The 18,830-nt window shown below is 35.5% G+C and overlaps 1 protein-coding gene across 6 annotated transcripts; it reads right to left on the reverse strand.

The window, feature by feature from the left end:
• Positions 1-5,483: 5,483 nt before the first annotated feature.
• On the reverse strand, positions 5,484-18,134 carry LOC132280131 (uncharacterized). 6 transcript variants are annotated; one of them, XR_009471466.1, is made up of 7 exons: positions 18,005-18,133; positions 16,285-17,313; positions 15,561-15,684; positions 9,996-10,084; positions 8,685-8,751; positions 8,322-8,589; positions 5,484-5,643 (listed from the first exon to the last, which is right to left on the reverse strand). XR_009471466.1 is itself a non-coding variant. In XM_059782253.1 (3 exons), the coding sequence occupies exons 1-3, from the start codon at positions 8,996-8,998 to the stop codon at positions 5,506-5,508; spliced, it is 720 nt and encodes a 239-aa protein (XP_059638236.1). In that variant the 5' UTR covers positions 8,999-9,323; the 3' UTR covers positions 5,484-5,505. The 6 variants fall into 6 exon arrangements, 1 of the variants encoding a protein (XP_059638236.1); XR_009471465.1 differs by having other exon boundaries at positions 16,290-17,313; positions 18,005-18,132; XR_009471468.1 differs by lacking the exon at positions 8,685-8,751 and having other exon boundaries at positions 16,290-17,313; positions 18,005-18,132.
• Positions 18,135-18,830: the final 696 nt, after the last annotated feature.

The following is an 18,830-nucleotide window of genomic DNA, read 5'->3' on the forward strand; positions in this document are numbered from 1 at the left end:
TGGCAATTTTTATTCTCTATTTGTTAATTTTGAAGGTATTCACATTAGAAAAGGAGATGCAAGATGTGAGCATTATAATAACGCAATGAGATTTTTAACTGGACATTGATACAAGGAAACGAATGTAATGTACATTATATAAATATAGATCATTTAGAGCCAGCAGAATAAATCATGAATCTAAAATCCAACTTTATGAGCTTTTCTACTGTATTTGAGTTTTAAGTTGTATAAACCTTGAAAGAGAAAGAGCAACAAATGAGTGGAGAGAAGGTGGGTAGTGGCGGCGGAAGCGGCTATTCAGACCGGAGATGCTCAATGACCTATATTTATGTCGACAGACTGGATTTTTCAAGAATTCACCCGGATTAAAACAGGTTGGATCCACCCCTAGACTTTTTTAATAATATTTTTAATTTGGAACAGAAGTTGGTGTTTTGGTGGTCCGCGTCAATTGCAGGACAAATTTTGTCCTAACAGGGCAGGACCCGAGTATTGCTCCAAACAATAATTCAAAAAATATAAACTTTTAGGAATTACTTGAAATATAATCTGAAGCAAACATACATCATGAATCATGTTTTAAATTATTAAAATCATTCCTCTGCAAACAACCTCAAATAAAAACAAATAATAATATAAAAAAAGCTCAGTTTCAAATTTGTAACTGAATTAATGGGGCTTTTAATAATTATTAACCATCATTTATTAATGGTGATTTTATTAAAAAGCTCAGTTATTAATGGTGATTTTAATAATTTTTTTATACCATTAAAATAAGTTCTTAAAGGGAGGTCAATGATTCAAGCAATGTGCGTGTGTGAGAGTACTAATTAAGGAAAATTAATAATAATAATAATAATAATTGATGAGGAAAATAAGGTGATAGAGTAAGCCAAATGGTATTTATAAGGTAATTAAGATAATGTGACAATCTCGTGAGGTAATTAAGGAAAAATATTTGATTAGTTCAAAGGTTGAACTGAAGATGCGGAAACAATAACTTTAACTCTTCTGCTAGTCAACATAAAAAGGTTTTAAAAAATACTTACAAAAATTTCATGTATACAATCTCAGAAGGTAATTAAGGAAAAATATTTGATTAGTTCAAAGGTTGAACCGAAGATGCGGACGGAAACGATAACTTTAACTCTTCTACAAAAATTAAACCAGTCAACATAAAAAGATTTAAAAAAATACTTACAAAAATTTCATGTATTTGATATATAAATATTCAAGCATTGACTTATCGTTGGAAGGACCCGGTGGGGTGCCCACCGTTGTTATCCCGTTACTATTTAATGGCACCGACTTATGCTTTAATAATAATAAATTTTTTAATGGCGATTTTAATAAATTATATACACCATTATTTTAATGGTGATCTGCAACACAAGGATTGGAAAATAGGCCAGTGGATTATAGTTTATTTTTTTATTTTTTTCATAGAAAAAATGTCAGGGTTTATGATAAGAGGAGAGAGGAGGAGGTGCAACACAAATGTATTTGGACTCCATGTAACTTTGCATTGGACTCTATACAATGCATCAAAATGGCACAAGCTGGATTCACTCTGCAGCACATAAAGGAGGAATTCGGATTCTTATTTTTAATAAAATTCAAACTCTCAGATTCCACTTTAAAATGTTTTTAGTAGATATCACTGGATTTTATATTGTTTTTTTTTTTTTTTATATCCCGACAATGGTTAGTATTGTCAAGTGAGTTAAAATATAAATATATATATATGTATATACTAAGAGAAATTATTGCATGGTCTTATTATCAACATGCATATATATATATACACATTCTTACAAGAACAAATTTATGGTTGCCTTGGTAGGTCATTTGTACAATTGGAATATATATTAAAATGTCATTGCACTTATCATTACAACTGTACAATATTTTATCTAGTCCTAGTGGGAGGATATCCTTACCTCCTCACTTGGGCATTATTTACCCAAATTAAATTCGGATGGTTGGTTTGCATGACCTTTGATGCAATATTTTGGATAAAAACACCTGACCCTAAATAACAGGAACGTTTTCGGTAGGTCCAAAATTGTGTTGTCAGTAAGTTTACTGACGTTGTGAAATGTCAATTATATTCCACAATATTTGTACATTCATATCTTTTTTAGTTTTTCAAAGAATAATTATTTTTCAAATTTGTCCAGGCATGACATCAAAGATTTATGAGAAATATATTATTTTTTAAACTATAGGCCAGATCCTTATTATTTTAGGAATTTGTAGTCCAAGGAAGTCGGTCAGGTCAACGTTAGATTAAATATGAGGTATGACCCTAAACAAAGGAAAGGAGGGGAGAATGGTCCACCTCAAGGAAAGTGAGTGAGGGTAGGGAAAAATCAAACTCGGAATTTATATTATTTTTGGTGTGTAAGAATGAAATAAAATGAAATAGAATGCTTATTTCAATCATTTTTTTATTTAGTATGTAATTTAAAATAGAAATGATCATTCCGTTGGAATGGCAATCCATTCCTAGGAATGAAAATCCTTTCCGCCACCTCCTCTACCTTCCATCACCACCATCACCTCCTTCCAACACCGCCACCTCTACTATCTTCCATCACCACCACTATCACCTCAATTGCTTCCACCACCGTCACCTACACTACAATCTCCTTCCACCACCACCACCACATTACTGCCACCGCTTTCCGCCAACACCACTGCCGCTTTCCACTACCACCACCGACTCCACTTTCCACCATTGCTACCACCACCACCTACACCACTACCACTTTCCACCTCCACCACTGCTACTGCAACCATTTATTTTAAAAAAAATTATAAAAAAAATGTCATTTTGTTAATTTAATTTATTTATTAGTAAGAGAGATATTTTAAAAACTCAATTTGAAATTTATTCAATTCTAAATTTTAAATTGATCCAACTAAACACTAAAAATGATTATTATCATTCTGTTTCTACACATTTCATAGTTATAACTAAATAATAAAATAAGAATGGTCATTCTCATTTTATTTCCATTATCATTTTATTCCCACTTACATCCTATTTTATTCGTATAGACCAAATGTATCATTAGTATAGAGACCAATTTATGAAAAAAAAAAACTTCCAAGTCCTGCTTTCAATGCTTCCCTCCATCCACGTTTTAAAGCCTCTCGTATCAGATTTGTTATCCAATGGTTGAAGACTTAAATGGGTGGTTGGGTAAAAGTTCGTACCTATTCGTAGGGATGACTTATCCTCAGCCTTTGCACACTTTTATGAGGTCATCATAATTTCTTTCACTAGTGTGTCAAGTTTGCCACAGCCAAGTGTGGGTCTCATAAAATGACGTTAAACTTAATTAACAGTGATTGTAAGGGTCTCTATTTTTGTCTTGTATTTTTTCTTACAATCTCCCCTAATTGGATTGGATCGATGTTAGATCAATGTCCTGGTATAGGAGTTGGATCCAGAGTCTGGGTCCATCAATAGACAAAGTGGCCTTGATATGATCGAGGCTCTGGGTCCAAGTATAAAAATCGAATCGAGGCTAGAGGTCCTCCGATTGATTGAGTGATTTTGGAATGATCGAGGTTCTTGGTCGATCAACGTCAAAGTGTGAGAGTCGGATTGAGGCACTAGATCCTTTGATTGACTAAGTGGCCTTGGGACGATCGAGGTTCTAACGTGGGAGTCGGATCAATGCTAAAGGTCCTTCAATCGACTATGCGACCTTAGTACCATCTAGGCTCTGGGTCGCTCGATGTCCAGGTGTGGGGTTGGATTCGGGATTTAGATCCTTCGACCGACTTAGTGGTCTTGGTACGACCGAGGCTTTGGGTCGCTCAATGTCTAGGTGTGGAGTCGGACCGACGTTCTAGGTCCTTCCATCCAATGGATGTCCTTTGATGTGATCAAGGTACTTGGTCTTCAGATCGACTAGGTGATTATTTTTAAGGTAAAGTGAGAAAACCATTCTTAATATTTAAAATTTGGGCAAATAAAACCCCTAACATTTATTTTGGATATATATAAGTTCGTTCAGTTTTAAAAAATGGACAAGGGAGGGATTAATTCATATAATATGTCAGGCAATTATATTGAAGTAGTTATGTGCGTTGCACATGCCTATATTAAGTAAAAAATTACCTAAACTGCCATTTTCATCTTCCCAAAATGCCCTTATACCATTTTGCAAATAAATACCAATACCCTCTCTTTTGGTTCCCTATTTTGGTCATTTTACATCTATTTTATTTTTCATCTCTTTTTTCTTTTCTAAAGGGCACTTTAACCTTTTAATAGCTCCACTAAAAACAAGCCCTTATTGGAGCGAAAGAGAAACCACGAAAACTCCCCGAATCTGATTTGGCAAAGCCACCCTAAAATTAAAAAAAAAAAAAAAAGCCAACATTTCTCTCACTAACTGGAACTAAAATCAATGCATAACCGAGTATAGATAATACAGTACATGTATTTATTAAAATCAATAGCTAAGATTTGATATATTTAAACTGTATAAAATTTAGATTTTTTATGAATTTTTACTTATAAATTTAGATTCACGGAACATGGGAACAAATAATTTCCCTGGTGTGTGAAATATATATATATATATATATTTTTTGGTTCTCTCTCCAATTTTGGAGAATTTTTAATTTGTTGTTTGTGGGGGAAAACAAGAAGTACCATATATATATATATTTTCTTCCTCTTTCTTTTTTAACTCTAATGTTACTTAAGCAAATCAGATTCCCTAAGTTTTTACCCTCTTTCACTTAAAGTATACAAATTGCATTCCATACGAGTGTTTATCAATCGCTATGGCACCCTTATTTTTATATGGCGATTTGTTAATTGGAGCTTTGCTAAAATCTGGGCTCTGTCGTGACTTTGACTGCAGAGGTGACGTTCAAACTGCCTTGACTTAGGGTGACGTGGCGTAACCCGATGCCCACGGCATTTCTAGAGAAATTTAATCATTTGGCTAAATAAATAACAACTTCAACGCGAAAGATGTAGCAAACTAACGCGCGAACCAAAATTTTATTTTAACAGATCCGTCTTGCAATTAATAATGAACACCTTGGGTGATTTTGCAGATTTCATGCAATAAGATTACGGCAGGTTGATATTTGGAAGAAAGCATTATAAATTTTATGCTCAAAAGAACATACAATCAGCAAGAAGTGTTTAATTTGGCCAGATTTTCTGTTCGTCGGGTGTCACGAGGAAATGCTAAGGTTTATTATTTAATCAAAGTGACATTCACATATTGACATCCAAACAGTGCTGGTTTTAGTCTATTATAATTATAATGTCCTCAATATTTCGCGAATAAAGAGACACCCGACATATAATAAAACACTACACTACACATGTTCATACATATAATATCCACAATCTCGCAATTAAAGAGATATATTCAACTATATAATAAACCGACACCCGCAATATATAAACCACCGAGATATTCCCATGACATTCATACATGTGACATCCAAACAGAGATATATTCACCTATATAATAAACCACCGAGATATACCATGTTCAAAAGTATGATAACCACATATATTAATAAACCACCTAAAGTATCAATAGTATCAGATGACATTCCATGGAACAGAATTTTCACAACCACCAAAAGTCCTTCCTGCAGCAAACAAGAGGACAAGAATTAAAATAAAACTTGACAAAATTATGATAAGCCTTCAACTACGGTTAAAATTACGATCAGTTCTGCAAAGGAAAAAGTTTAGAACCCAATTGAAAAAGAAAACCAGAAATTGAGAACATAGAAGGTGCTGGGAAGGCAATATGAACTGCCAACAAATGCACCAACAGCCTTCAACCCAAGATCTGCCAAACAAGATTTTAAAATATAAAACTGGTTCACCCCTTATAGATTATAGCTGGCATTATAGTACAATAAGTCACTAGAAGACAACAAAAGTTTATGGATATACTGCAAGGTATTGGGGCTTTTATGAAATGTTTGGACTACCTTTAAATCGACCTATTAGTTGATGCCTCACTGTAGTTGTAAGGTTTAGAGGTAGTCAATGGATTCTGCACATGGAACCGTTCCTTTGAAATGTAAAATCGCTTTAGTAAAACTTGACACACTCCCACATGGGTTATCAAACGCAGAAGCCTTACCGAGCAAACCAGAGGATGTGGGAAGCCCTGCAGTTGCACACTATTGACTTCAAAACCGGTGGCATTGCAGATTCCTTAGCCAGGTTTGGGAAGTCTCCACAAGGAACACTATTTCACTAAACTAAATGAATTATTTGCCCTGTAAATGAGTCCTCCCCATCAGGTTTGTTCCATATTTGTACAAAGAGCCCACGTTCTGCTTTCTTTCGAGGCTTTCGTGGCTACAGAGTCTTTATTATTGGCTTAAACGAAGTACTAGAAAGAAAGTTGAGATAGACGGGACTTCGTTCGTCAGGATGGGGAAACGAGAAAGCCAATTGAAAGACTTTCCTCTATCTATAGACAAAGATGTTGATAGAGATGTTTCGGTTGGTGTTGATGGCAGCAATGATGATGGAAATCAGAAAATGAGAACATTTACACCGCAAAGCTGATGATATGCCACAAGCTGCTTCAAAGGCAAAGTGAAAAAGAGAGCAAAGGCGGTTCAATGAGCTAATTAATGGAAAGCGATTCACTCACTTTATTTAACAAAAAGTATTAGAAAAAAATCTCCATTATTTTGAGTTTTCTTTCTATGACTTGGCCTAATTTGAGATGGATGTTACTGAAATAGATGGATGTCAGTTAAAGGTCAATCCAAAAGGTGCAAGTCTATGAAGCTATTGTTTCATAGAGCGATTGTTCATTAATTAATGAAATGCAATAGGAAGGAGCGAAGGGCAGGCTCGAGATGTGAATTTAAGAATGAAACTCGACAGATCCTACAGGTCTGGATACTATTTCTGGGCAAGTTTATGAAGCAATTGAAGATCTCAGCCGAAATACACTGTGCTGTGGGGAGGCAGATGGAGCAGCGTATGCTGAAACCGAAGAATATGAATTTGAAAGTGACTGACATCATCCTTTACCCACGGTGTCGTAGGGGGGGCATTCGATAGATAGCCTGTCTGTGCTCAAAGGTTTTGCCGTTTTGACGATGCAAGGGAAGGGGCAGGCTTCAACCAATATGGTCAAAACCTAGTACGACCAACTTGAGAAAATGCGCCACGAAAGAAGATTGCTGCGTAAAGGACGGCAAAGCCATAAGAGTCGAACCAAATTTTCTGATTCTTCTACTACACCCTTTCGAAGAGCAGAACACGAGGAAGTCCCATCCGTGGATGTCTACAATCAAAGCAATGCCCTCGAAGCTCACTCAAATCTATCTAATTTGTTAGAGATCAATTTGACAAGTTCAAATGCAGGGTGCTTAAGCTTGACTAACTGCAGCTTTGCAGGGAAGCCAGAGAGATGGCTAAATAAAGTTTATACGATGTCCCCCATTTGATTGAGAAAATAATATATCTATGTCTATATCATTTATGTAGTTTAATAGCTGGTGAAGAACATAATTTCTTTTCCAATCAATTTAGATAAAAAGGAAAAGAGAAGTATATATTAACTAATAGAATCACCTAATTCTAAATTATCTTGGTATGTGTAGTAGCAGCATAACAACAGAATCCCCAAAGAGTAACAACTCTTGCCCAGAGGAATAAAGGTTATCAAGCTCTTTATTGAGTTTATCTCAATCATTCGAGTTCCTAGTAATTTATTTAGTAGAATTTATTTTACTTTATTTTTATATCAAAGATGCTTTTGGTGAGATTCGTGCTAATACTTTTTGTAGTCAAATGTAAGTAAAAAATAGTACCTAAGCCATAGCCCACGGTCAGGTGAAAGGAATAATTAGTACTTTAATGACTTGGCACTTAGGATTGACAAAGGTGACAGATAAGCAAGAAACCAGTAACTACGCTCTTAAGTTCTTAGGATACTCTTATATATGCTCTTTCTACAGGAGTTTTCAATAAAAAATGACAAGTTGGCCACAAGTTCTTAAGAAAACATAGCATGCTTTCTCATTATATATCCTAATAACTTTGGGTCTTGAATCCTTAAAGGTTACAAAATGAGGGTACCGCTTTTTTTTAAGTGGAGAACAGTTCTCAGTATGTTCTCCAAAAACTCCAAAAACAACATTGAGTTGTTCTCTAAAAATAGCAGCAACTCCTCAACTCTAGTTTTAAAAAAATTGTTCTCCCAAAAAAAACCAAGCAGAAAACACCCAGAACAGAAAACTGTTTTGGGAGATACAAGACAAGAAAGGCCTAAAATTCACAGAGTTACCTTGTGGGAATCTGGAAGGTCAAGAAACAACCACTCCACCTGCGGTGACCACTTTCTTCCGCCAACCTCTTCTATAGCAAGAACTTTCCGATAAAACCTGAAATTTTTCACAGTGTGATCTTTCAGGACAAGAGTCTCTACATAATCTTTGGGACACCGGAGCTCCCTTAAAGCCGCGTTAGCGCAAAAATCGGCAGCGGTTTTCCTCTCTCGGAATACAAATGATATTCGGAAACACGTGATTTTAGACGCCTCAGCATGCAAATTTCTGATCAAATAAAAAATCAGTATATTAAAAACAAATTATAAAAATAAATAAATAAATAAAATGGACTAAAGAATGATGGAACAAAATGTACTCACGCATAGATATTAGGAAATTTCAGTTGTGCTTCGTAGAATTTATCGCTGGCCGGGTTCAACTTCATCCCTTTAACCATGTCCGAGGAATCAGAATAGACAATGAAGTCACTATAATTTGAATCGTTGGCAATTTTAATGGCTTCCTTTAGTGCGCTTAGTTCAGCTTCTTCGGGATCACTCAAACGACCCACGCGCTTGCTAACATAACTAATATATTTTCCAAATACATTCACAAATACTACACCTATACCCGCTTCGCCGGTGATGGGGTATTTGCATTTTCTCAAAAGGCTTTTTGCATCTTTAATTTTCATGCCCTTTTTTATATTGTTTTTGTACTAATATAATATTGTTACAGCTGGTCAATATTTTTGGGTTGACGGGCAGCCAAGCATTCCTTTTGCGCTCAGGCAGACTGATCTCCGCTTCTGATTTTGTTTCCAAGCTTGAGGCATCTCCTGGTGGAATATACCTTTCCAAAGACGAATATTGCCAATGGTTGGCTGCTGCTCCAAAAAAGGATTTTATGGTAGAGCTTTTAATGGAAGGCTGGTTATGCGTTGTTGGAACAAATGTGAAATTATTAGATTCTATAAAGACTGTTGTTGGAGAAAGACCTAGTTCTATTTGTGCATACGTTGATGGGTCTTAATGGCTTCCTTTAAGCGCACTTAAAGGAAGCCATTAAGACCCATCAACGTATGCACAAATAGCCATTAAGACCCATCAACGTATGCACAAATAGAACTAGGTCTTTCTCCAACAACAGTCTTTATAGAATCTAATAATTTCACATTTGTTCCAACAACGCATAACCAGCCTTCCATTAAAAGCTCTACCATAAAATCCTTTTTTGGAGCAGCAGCCAACCATTGGCAATATTCGTCTTTGGAAAGGTATATTCCACCAGGAGATGCCTCAAGCTTGGAAACAAAATCAGAAGCGGAGATCAGTCTGCCTGAGCGCAAAAGGAATGCTTGGCTGCCCGTCAACCCAAAAATATTGACCAGCTGTAACAATATTATATTAGTACAAAAACAATATAAAAAAGGGCATGAAAATTAAAGATGCAAAAAGCCTTTTGAGAAAATGCAAATACCTGAGGAGTTTGACTAGAATAAGTTTTCAAAATCCCAAGACCAGTGCTCATAGGATAACCGCCAGATGTCTACATATTTAAAATTAGATTGATTTCAAAACGGATAATATCGCAACTGTTCTACATTAAGAAGTACATACTGTAGTTAAATCACAAGAAACGCTGAAAATGAAACCAAAATAGAAAATGCAAAAAAACTTCTGCAAATTTACCTTGGATTTCGATTCCTTTTTCTCAAATTCAGATCTGGCTATGGAACAAACACAAATTTCACATAGATGCCCAAGGGGGGGTTGAGGTCCTGTGAAGGTTGCCAAATTACGTTAAAAGACTGGATAATTACAAAAATTAGAGTTACAACTGACCTTACGAATAACCTTCCTTCATCAGAAGCTCAAATAATAAAGGACACAATATAATCTATTAAAACAAAGAATTCGTAGACGTTTTCCAGTAGGACACCTTTGGCTGGTTCGAAGCCCTCCAGAAAATTTTTTGGAAATTAATTTGCAAAAATCTCAGAACATTTCAACTCTCTCTCCGTGTGTACTGAAACACCTCGGGAACTGTGGCTGTCCAGAAATTTTTTTGCAAAAAACTCGGAACATTTCAACTCTCTCCCTCCCTCAATATTGAAACACCTTGTAAATGCCCTAGGAACCGTGGTTGTCCAGAAAAATTTTTGCAAAAAATCAGAACATTTCAACTCTCCCTCTCCCTCTGTACAGAAACGCCTTGTAAATGCCCTAGGAACTGTGGTTGTCCAGAAAAAAATTTCACAGTATCCAAGACCATAAATATAAAATTACAGGGGGCCTAAAAACCAAATTCACATAAAACCCAGGATTCAAGGTCAATTAATTAAATTAAAAGACTAGATAGTTAAAAGAACCAGAGTCACAAGTGATCTTGATCTTCCTTCAGCAGAAGCTCAAACAATAAAGAACACACTATAATTGATTAAAATACACAATTCATAGAACATATAAAAAAGCAGAAGAATTTACCAGTGTCTGCCCACAGAAAATATCTGATAACGTCATGTTTTCCAGTAGATCATTGGCTGGTTCAAAGCCCTCCAGAAATCAATTTACAAAAAGCTCACAAATGGGAAGGTCCAAACCCTAGAAATCTATAGGTGCAATATTCTCTCACAAATAGTTCCTGCAGTTTCTTTCACTTTCTCGCGCTTTCCCTCATTTTTCTTTCCAGTTTTCTCTTGAATCCTTCCCGTGTAGCTGAATCTGACCGTTTATTGTTAACCATTCAGTCCCATCAATCTGGAGGAGATACCAAACTCAAATTCTTTAGTCTTAATTTATAGCGTTTTGGGATTAGTCAAGTTAGGGTCTTTTAGATAACAGGTTAGGAAGATTGGTGTTCAATCAGGGGTTTATTTTTTCAGGGAGATTTTTGCTAGGGTAGTGTTTGGATTGATTTAAGGTTTTCTGTGATTGTGAATTTTGGTTTTTTATATTTTTGGGAGATATTTGGATTATATAGGGAAGTGTTGGTGAGGCAGCGGAGGGGGAATCGGAGCTGCCCAATGCAATTTGTTTGGTTTTCAGAGGACTTTTCGGTCATTTTTCAGATACCGAAAGAGTTTTGAGTTCAATGTCCTGGGCAGGACCAGAAGAGATCTATCTAGCTACTTCTCTTGCAAGTTATCTTGACAGTAAGCTCTCTCTAATTAGCTTATCTTCTTCGTCTTACATTTATATTTCTGACATTCAGTGAGCTCTATCTGAAAGTTACTATAAGAAGTTCTGGTTTTCCTTTGCTTTAAATATACAGTTTCAATCCTGTTCTGGTTTAAAAGTTAAATATGAAGTTCGGGTTTTCCTTTGTTAGTATGTCAAAAGTTATTATTTCTTAGACAACCTTTTTTTTTTTTTTTTTTGATAAGTAAAAATACAAGTAAAAGTTATTGTTTGTTATACAATCTTATTAACTGAAACAGATTCTTCAATTTAGCCATCATGGGAAGGTCCAAACCCAAGAAATCTGTAAGTGCAAAATTCTCTCGCAAATAGTTCCTGCAGTTTATCTCACTTTCTCGCGCTTTCCCTCATTTTTCTTTCCAATTTTCTCTTGAATCATTCCTGTGTGACTGAATCTGACCGTTTATCGTAAACCATTCAGTCCCATCAATCTGGAGGAGCTACCAAACTCAAAATTCTTTAGTCTTAATTTAGAGGGTTTTGGGATTAGTCAAGTTAGGGTTTTTTAGATAACAGGTTTGGAAGAGTGGTGTTCAATCAGGGGTTTATTTTTTCAGGGAGGTTTTTGCTAGTGTAGTGTTTGGATTGATTTGAGGTTTTCTGTGATTGTGAATTTAGGTTTTTTATATTTTTGGGAGATATTTGGATTATATAGGGAAGTGTTGGTGAGGCAGCGGAGGGGGAATCGGAGCTGCCAAAGCAATTTGTTCGGTTTTCGGAGGATTTTTCAGTGATTTATCAGATACCAAAAGAGTTTGAGTTCAATGTCTTGGGCAGGACCAGAAGATATCTGTCTACTTCTCTTGCAAGTTATCTTGACAGTAAGCTCTCTCTAATTAGCTTATCTTCTTCGTCTAACGATTATATTTCTGATATTAAGTGAGCTCTTTCTGAAAGTTACTATAAGAAGTTATGGTTTTCTTTTGTTTTAAATATACAGTTTCAATCCTGTTCTGGTTTAAAAGTTAAATATGAAGTTCTGGTTTTCCTTTGTTAGTATGTCAAAAGTTATTGTTTGTTATACAATCTGAAACACATCAGATTCTTCAATTTAGCCATTATTACCCAATCTGCTTCGAAAGGCAATTTTTTTTTTTTCTCTCTTTTTTAGAGAAGAGGAGGGGGTAGAACCTTTCACTTTTGTATGGAGAAGAGATACAGCAAGGCTACAATCCTTGATTGCTTCTAAAGGCTATAATTAGGCTCATATTTGTGTTATGGGTGCAATTGTATGATAGTTTTTGTCTACTACTGATATACCCTAATTTCCTTTCTAGTTAAACTTTTGTTCAGGTTGCTTTTGGAAATTTCTCAGAGCTGTTTACCTAAATGGGTAGACTACATATTAGATTTTGTAGTGAATTAGAGTATGAGGTTACATTTTCTAAGGGACTAAAATATAGTTTAATCATTTTTGTTTCTGTATATGAAGTGAATCAGGGCATTTTTCTGTTACCTTTATATAGATTGACAATTTGGAGATCATTAGCATGGTTAATATGTTGGAAGTCAACAATTCCTAGGTATACCAAATAACTTCAAGAAGAAGAAAAAAAAAAATCTTTCTGGATACTGGAATTGGATCGCAGCATTGAAATTTTGCTTATTCCGTAAATTCTAATTGGGAAAAGTACGGAAAAAGTCCTACTTTTCTACATCAAAGACAACGGAGTCGAATGAATTTCCGTTAAGACAATAAAGCCTTAGTGTCTTGCTTTTAGAAGCTATTTCCAAAGAAGTTCTATACTTAATTGTGTTCCTTTCTTGCCTTTCTCCAATTTTATTCACAAAAACTATCATTTATATTATTCAAAGCATATTTTATGCAAAAGATATTCTTAACACTGATTTATATTGTTTTAGATTTAAAATTTAAAGTAACTGGTAATGGTTAAAATTAATTTTTCTAGAAATTCAAGGTTTCAGCAAATAATAATAATAATGTGTAAAAGATAAAATGTGATTGTAAGAAAAATGAATAACAAAGGTTTTTTTTCTATAAAAATGAAATTATAAAGCAGAAGCCTAGACTATATTTTATGCATTCACATGTCTTCGTTATGTCCATGTCTAGCTTTTTAAGGACTTTAAACTCTGAACATTCCACTGCCATATGGATTTTTAATCAAAATTCTGCATGCCTTAAAGCATGTTGGTGCTTATGTGATTATTTCATGCATGCTGCAAATCATACATGCCATCTGAAGAGATTTACTGTCAAATGCACTTTTAAGTTTCAGATAGTTCAGGTGGAATGTATTTTAGTGGTGCTACAATTTTATCTCCGGTCTCTATTTTGGGCTCATGCTTATTTATATATTTCAAACCCTTTTTCCACAGAGAAGCTTCTTGTATTGCTTCGAGATGGTCAAAGACTGTTGGAGATACATCGTTCTTTTGATCAATTTGGTACCCTTTTTCTCTTTCGTTGTTTACTTAAGTTTGATCTGCTAATTTTCAATACTCTGTCAGCTCACTGAAATTCTAATTCTCATATGCAGCCAATGCTGCTCTTGAAGGTGCCATTTTAATTGGTGAATTGGTATGCAGTCTTACTTCTTATCTTCTATTTCAGCTAAGATTTGCTATAATACCTGCTTCCTTGTTAAAATTTGCATCTGATTGTTTAGGACTTGGAGAAGGAGGAACTTCCCTCGCATATGACATGTATTTCAGCAGAAGAGATAAAAAGGGTAAGTGGTACTGTTGTGATGCTTCTGTAAATGTACATAGTGGTTAAGATAGTACAGGATACACTAACATGATCTTTCATTGAGGGGCCTACGTTGCTATCCATGGTTACATAATTTCCATGAATACATAATCTCTTGACTAATAGTTAGATTATTCTCAATGACATTTTTATATCCTTGGGTCCTGTACGTCTTTAGTATCTGAGTGTTGAGTTGTGGCAAACTATACTTCTGTTGTGATGTGAGAGAGAGAGAGAGTCATATTTGATATTTTAGTTTTTCTATCAGAAATTTTGTACTGCCACACTCCGAAGGGGAAAAGAATACAATGATGAACTAACAAAACACAGGTCTGGTAGGGTTCTTTGCCAAATGAATCTAACTGGTAGAATTCAATATTGTTCGACTCTTCTTTGGGTGTTTTAGTGGCTTATGATTCAGCTTTTAATTTTTTTTAGTTAAGATGGGGCTTAGAGGCCTTCAATTTTTTCAGTTCGCGTTGATGTTAATGAAATTCATAAAATTATGCGACTGTATAGAACACTCTTTTTTTGCAGGAGATCTTTGGCTGGTTCGAAGCCCTCCAGAATCTTTTTTGCTAAAAACTCTGAACATTTCAACTCTCTCCCTCCCTCTGTACTGAAACTGTGGTTGTGGCAAACCCATATATATAAATTCACTGGGGCCTAAAAAACCAATTTTACTTAAAACCCAGGGTTGCAGGTCAAATTAAGTTAAAAATACTGAATCGTTAAAAGAACCAGAGTCACAAGTGATCTTCCTTTAGCAGAAGATCAAACAGTAAAGTACACACAATAATTGATTCAAAAAAACAATTCATAGAATATACAAAAGCAGCAGAGGCCTAAAAAACCAATTTCACTTAAAGATCAATAAATTAAGTTAACTGGATAGTTACAAGAACCAGAGTCACAGGTGATCTTCCTTTAGCAGAAGATCAAACAGTAAAGTACACAACATAATGGATTAAAATATAGAATTCATAGAAGATACAAAGAAGCGGAAGAATTTACCAGTGTTTCCCCAGGGAAAATATCTGATTACATCATGATTACATCATGTAATTATAATTATGCATATATAATTACAGGGTTTCTAAAATTGGGAATTGAAACTGGGTTATTTAAACAACTGGACTATAAAAAAATGTACTAAGTGTTACTGGGCCTGCCCAAAAATTTTATTGGGCCTTCCCAAAAATTTTAACCCCAATTGGACTGCAGATATAAAAATTCAAATTCTCTATGATTATAAAGTATAGAGTAAATCATCCGAGGCCAATTATATGTTGGTGTAAAAAATATTAATAAATCATAATGACAGAGCAGTCTTTAATGTTTACCTGTTCGATATAATATTTGGTGTGTGCATTACAACCGTCACTGAATAGGTGATCAGTCCACAAAAACAAAGGTACAAGCACCGGCAATTTCCTCTCCAATACCAAACCCGGTTCTATGCGGAATCTGAGAGGAAGGAAAAGAAGGTGTTGAATACCACTGGAAATAGAAAGCTGAAAAACAAGATTTAAGTGTTTAAGATAAACCTTTTCTGGTTTCAACCTAGAAGATATTGTATTAATCTTTTCATTTCTTTCGAACACAAGATCAAGATTTCGGGTCTGCCTTCCATAACTCAACCCACCATGATAATGAAGCATACAGAACGTAATCATCCCATCCCAAAAAGGAAGGAAAATTTAACATTTTTTTTTTTTTTTAGGAAATCAAAGGAATTTTAAGAGCATAAGTGAAAAGAAAGAAAAATTTAGGATATAATTTTAAAAATTAAAAATTAAAAATTTTAGGGGGCATTAAATAGGAATTTTAGGCGAACCAGGCCAAGGGCACACACTGGCTCCGCCCCTGAATACAGTAGTTTTTACCATATTAAGTTTATACTTTTAAATTTTAAAGACAAATTAGTCCTAAATTTTTTTTAAGGGAGATCAAGAAGTTGTATGTTTCAAAAATATTTACAAATAAGTCTATACTTTATAAATAATGATTTTTTCCAATATTACCCATTATTTATAAAAAATCTGTATGGAAAAAGCTCACCCGGACCTGACCTGATATGGGTTTTCACTTTGGATCTGTAAGTTTGGACCGGTAACACACTGAAACTCGCCTGAGCAGTTGGGAGTGATTGAAGCTCGCCGAAACAGCCTGGTCACCGTAACAGAGGTGCTACGAACTGAAGCTACGCCTGAAGTTCGCACCGGCAACTCACTGAAACTCGCCGGAGTGGATTGAGCCTCGCCGGAGTTAGAGAACTCTAGGTGCCGGACTTAAACTTGTCTCTGAAGTTTGGTCGACGTTGTTTGTTGTAGCTCGCGTCGGTCATCGCTGAAACACGCCGGAAAACATTGCTGCAGTTGGGTCGAGAAGGTTGAGGCTTCGCTGGAGCTCACCGGAACTTCTCGTCTCGCCGGATTGACTCACCGAAACTGAAGTTTGCCTAAACAGGAGCGCGCGCACTTCTGGATTTGTTAATGGGCTCGCCGGAACTGTTCACGGCGATTGGTTTATCTCTGTACTGAACTGAATCGCCGGAGTTCATGGTGTTTAAACTTCTGGGTCTCGCCGGTCTTCACTTCTTCACCGTTCAGTTTGGTAACGCTGGTTCTGCTAGCTTCAGTTGGTTCGGCGCGGTGGTAGTGTTCGATTTGCTTCCTGGTCTGGTAGAGAGAGTAAGAGAGCTCGCCGGAGATCTCTGTACTGAACTGAAGCTCGCCGGAGTTCATGGTGTTTAAACTTCTGGGTCTCGCCGATCTGCACGTTGATGGAGTTATTCACCAGTTTGGTTGTTGTTTGCTCACAGAGCTTCACGCCGGTTCTGCTAGCTTCAGTTGGTTCGGCGCGTCGGTAGTGTTCGATTTGCTTCCTGGTCTGGTAGAGGGAGTAAGAGAGCTCGCCGGAGATCTCTGTACTGAACTGAAGCTCGCCGGAGTTCACGGTGTTTAAACTTCCGGGTCTTGCCGATCTGCACGTTGATGGAGTTATTCACCAGTTTGGTTGTTGTTTGTTCACAGAGCTTCGCTCCGGTTCTGCTACCCTCAGTTGGGTCCTGTTTTCTCAAAAGCTTCAGCTGATCTGGAAGAGAGAGTAAGAGAGGAGATGGATCATTAAATTCAACTAAATGATAATATGAAAAGGGTAAATTTACCTCGTGAGTCAGGTACACAGTTTCATAAATAATACTGTAGACAAAAAATAGTTACTACTTCCGTCCCACATTAATTAGGGACAATTAGAGGTATGTTTCACCGCCCAAAAAGTATCCATCTCTCTACATAAAAAGTATCCGTCTATCTATCGAATAATTACAACAACATACAGCTGTAACCCACCCAAAAAGTTTCCGTCTTTTCACATCAATAATGTGACCCTATTACATTATCAATTAATCGCTACCAATCGAAATTTTTTTGTTTAAAAAATTATTTTAATTTACCTTACCAAAAAATAAATCAAAGGAATTTTTCTTCTAAGCAATAGGTAAAAAAAAAAAAAAAAAACCCTAAAAATAATGGGCTCTTCAATTTTGGAAAAAAAAAACCTAATTTTCCTTCTAATAAGAAAAATAAAGGGTTTTTCAATTGCTAGTAAGGATCTAAGGTGAAAGCCGTCAAATCCATACACATGAAACTATAAGACCAATATCATACAAATCAAATATCAGAAATCAGATCTTGAAAAAGATCAATTTTAGGACAAGAAAGAGAATTAGAGAAATAATAAGAAATTGGATTTTCAAAAGCATGCATAAAATTGAGAATAATACCTTCGTTCGGGGGGAGAGACATGAAAAGAAAGAAACAAGAGAGTGAAAGAGCGTAGATCGCCGATCTGCACGTTCAAACTGGTTGGGGGGAGAGAGAGAAAGAGAGTAGATCGGGCGAGAGAGATAGACAAATGTAAGAAAGTACGTCAACATAAAAAAAGTGTATTGTCAGATGCGTCTGGGTAAGGGTGCATAACGGGCCGGCCGGTCCGGACCAAACGTATTTTGAGAATTCTAAGCCCGGCTTTCGGCCTACAAGATTTGAACAGGCTATATTTTTTACATAAATTATTATAAAATAGTGCCAATAGGTTTTTGTTATTTCCCAACAAATTTATATTTTTCAAATAAAAATAAACAAGTTTTATATATTCATTTCTTCAAACGGTTTTTTTTTTTTTTTTCTTTATGTTTTTTAACCAGTTTAATAAGGTATGGATCCAAGAAATTGAGAAAGAGTGGGCAACAGGAGACAATATAAAAACTTTATAGGTATACATCTCAAATACGAAAAAATCACTAAATAAAATATTATAAGCTAAAAAATAAAAAAGATTAATTACAGTAAGAGGTTTGCCTTATTGATAGGTAGAAGAAACTTTACCCATTTTTTAATAATGACACATACTGTCACTCTAAAACGTCCTGAAATGTTTAAATTATCCCTTATTATTTAATTAATTTTTAATATAAAATATCATATTTACTAAATTACTTAAATGCCCATAACAAACACCCTCCTCTTTTTTTCCCGGAAAATACCCTCCTCTTGCATAACAAACACCCTCCTCTTGCATCTTCCAACCCATTCTCCCTGCAAATTCCC

This window comes from Cornus florida, unplaced genomic scaffold, assembly GCF_030987335.1.
Source record: "Cornus florida cultivar Cherokee Brave unplaced genomic scaffold, ASM3098733v1 CherokeeBrave_3.0.0_Hap2_Chr10, whole genome shotgun sequence".
Lineage (NCBI taxonomy): Eukaryota > Viridiplantae > Streptophyta > Magnoliopsida > Cornales > Cornaceae > Cornus > Cornus florida.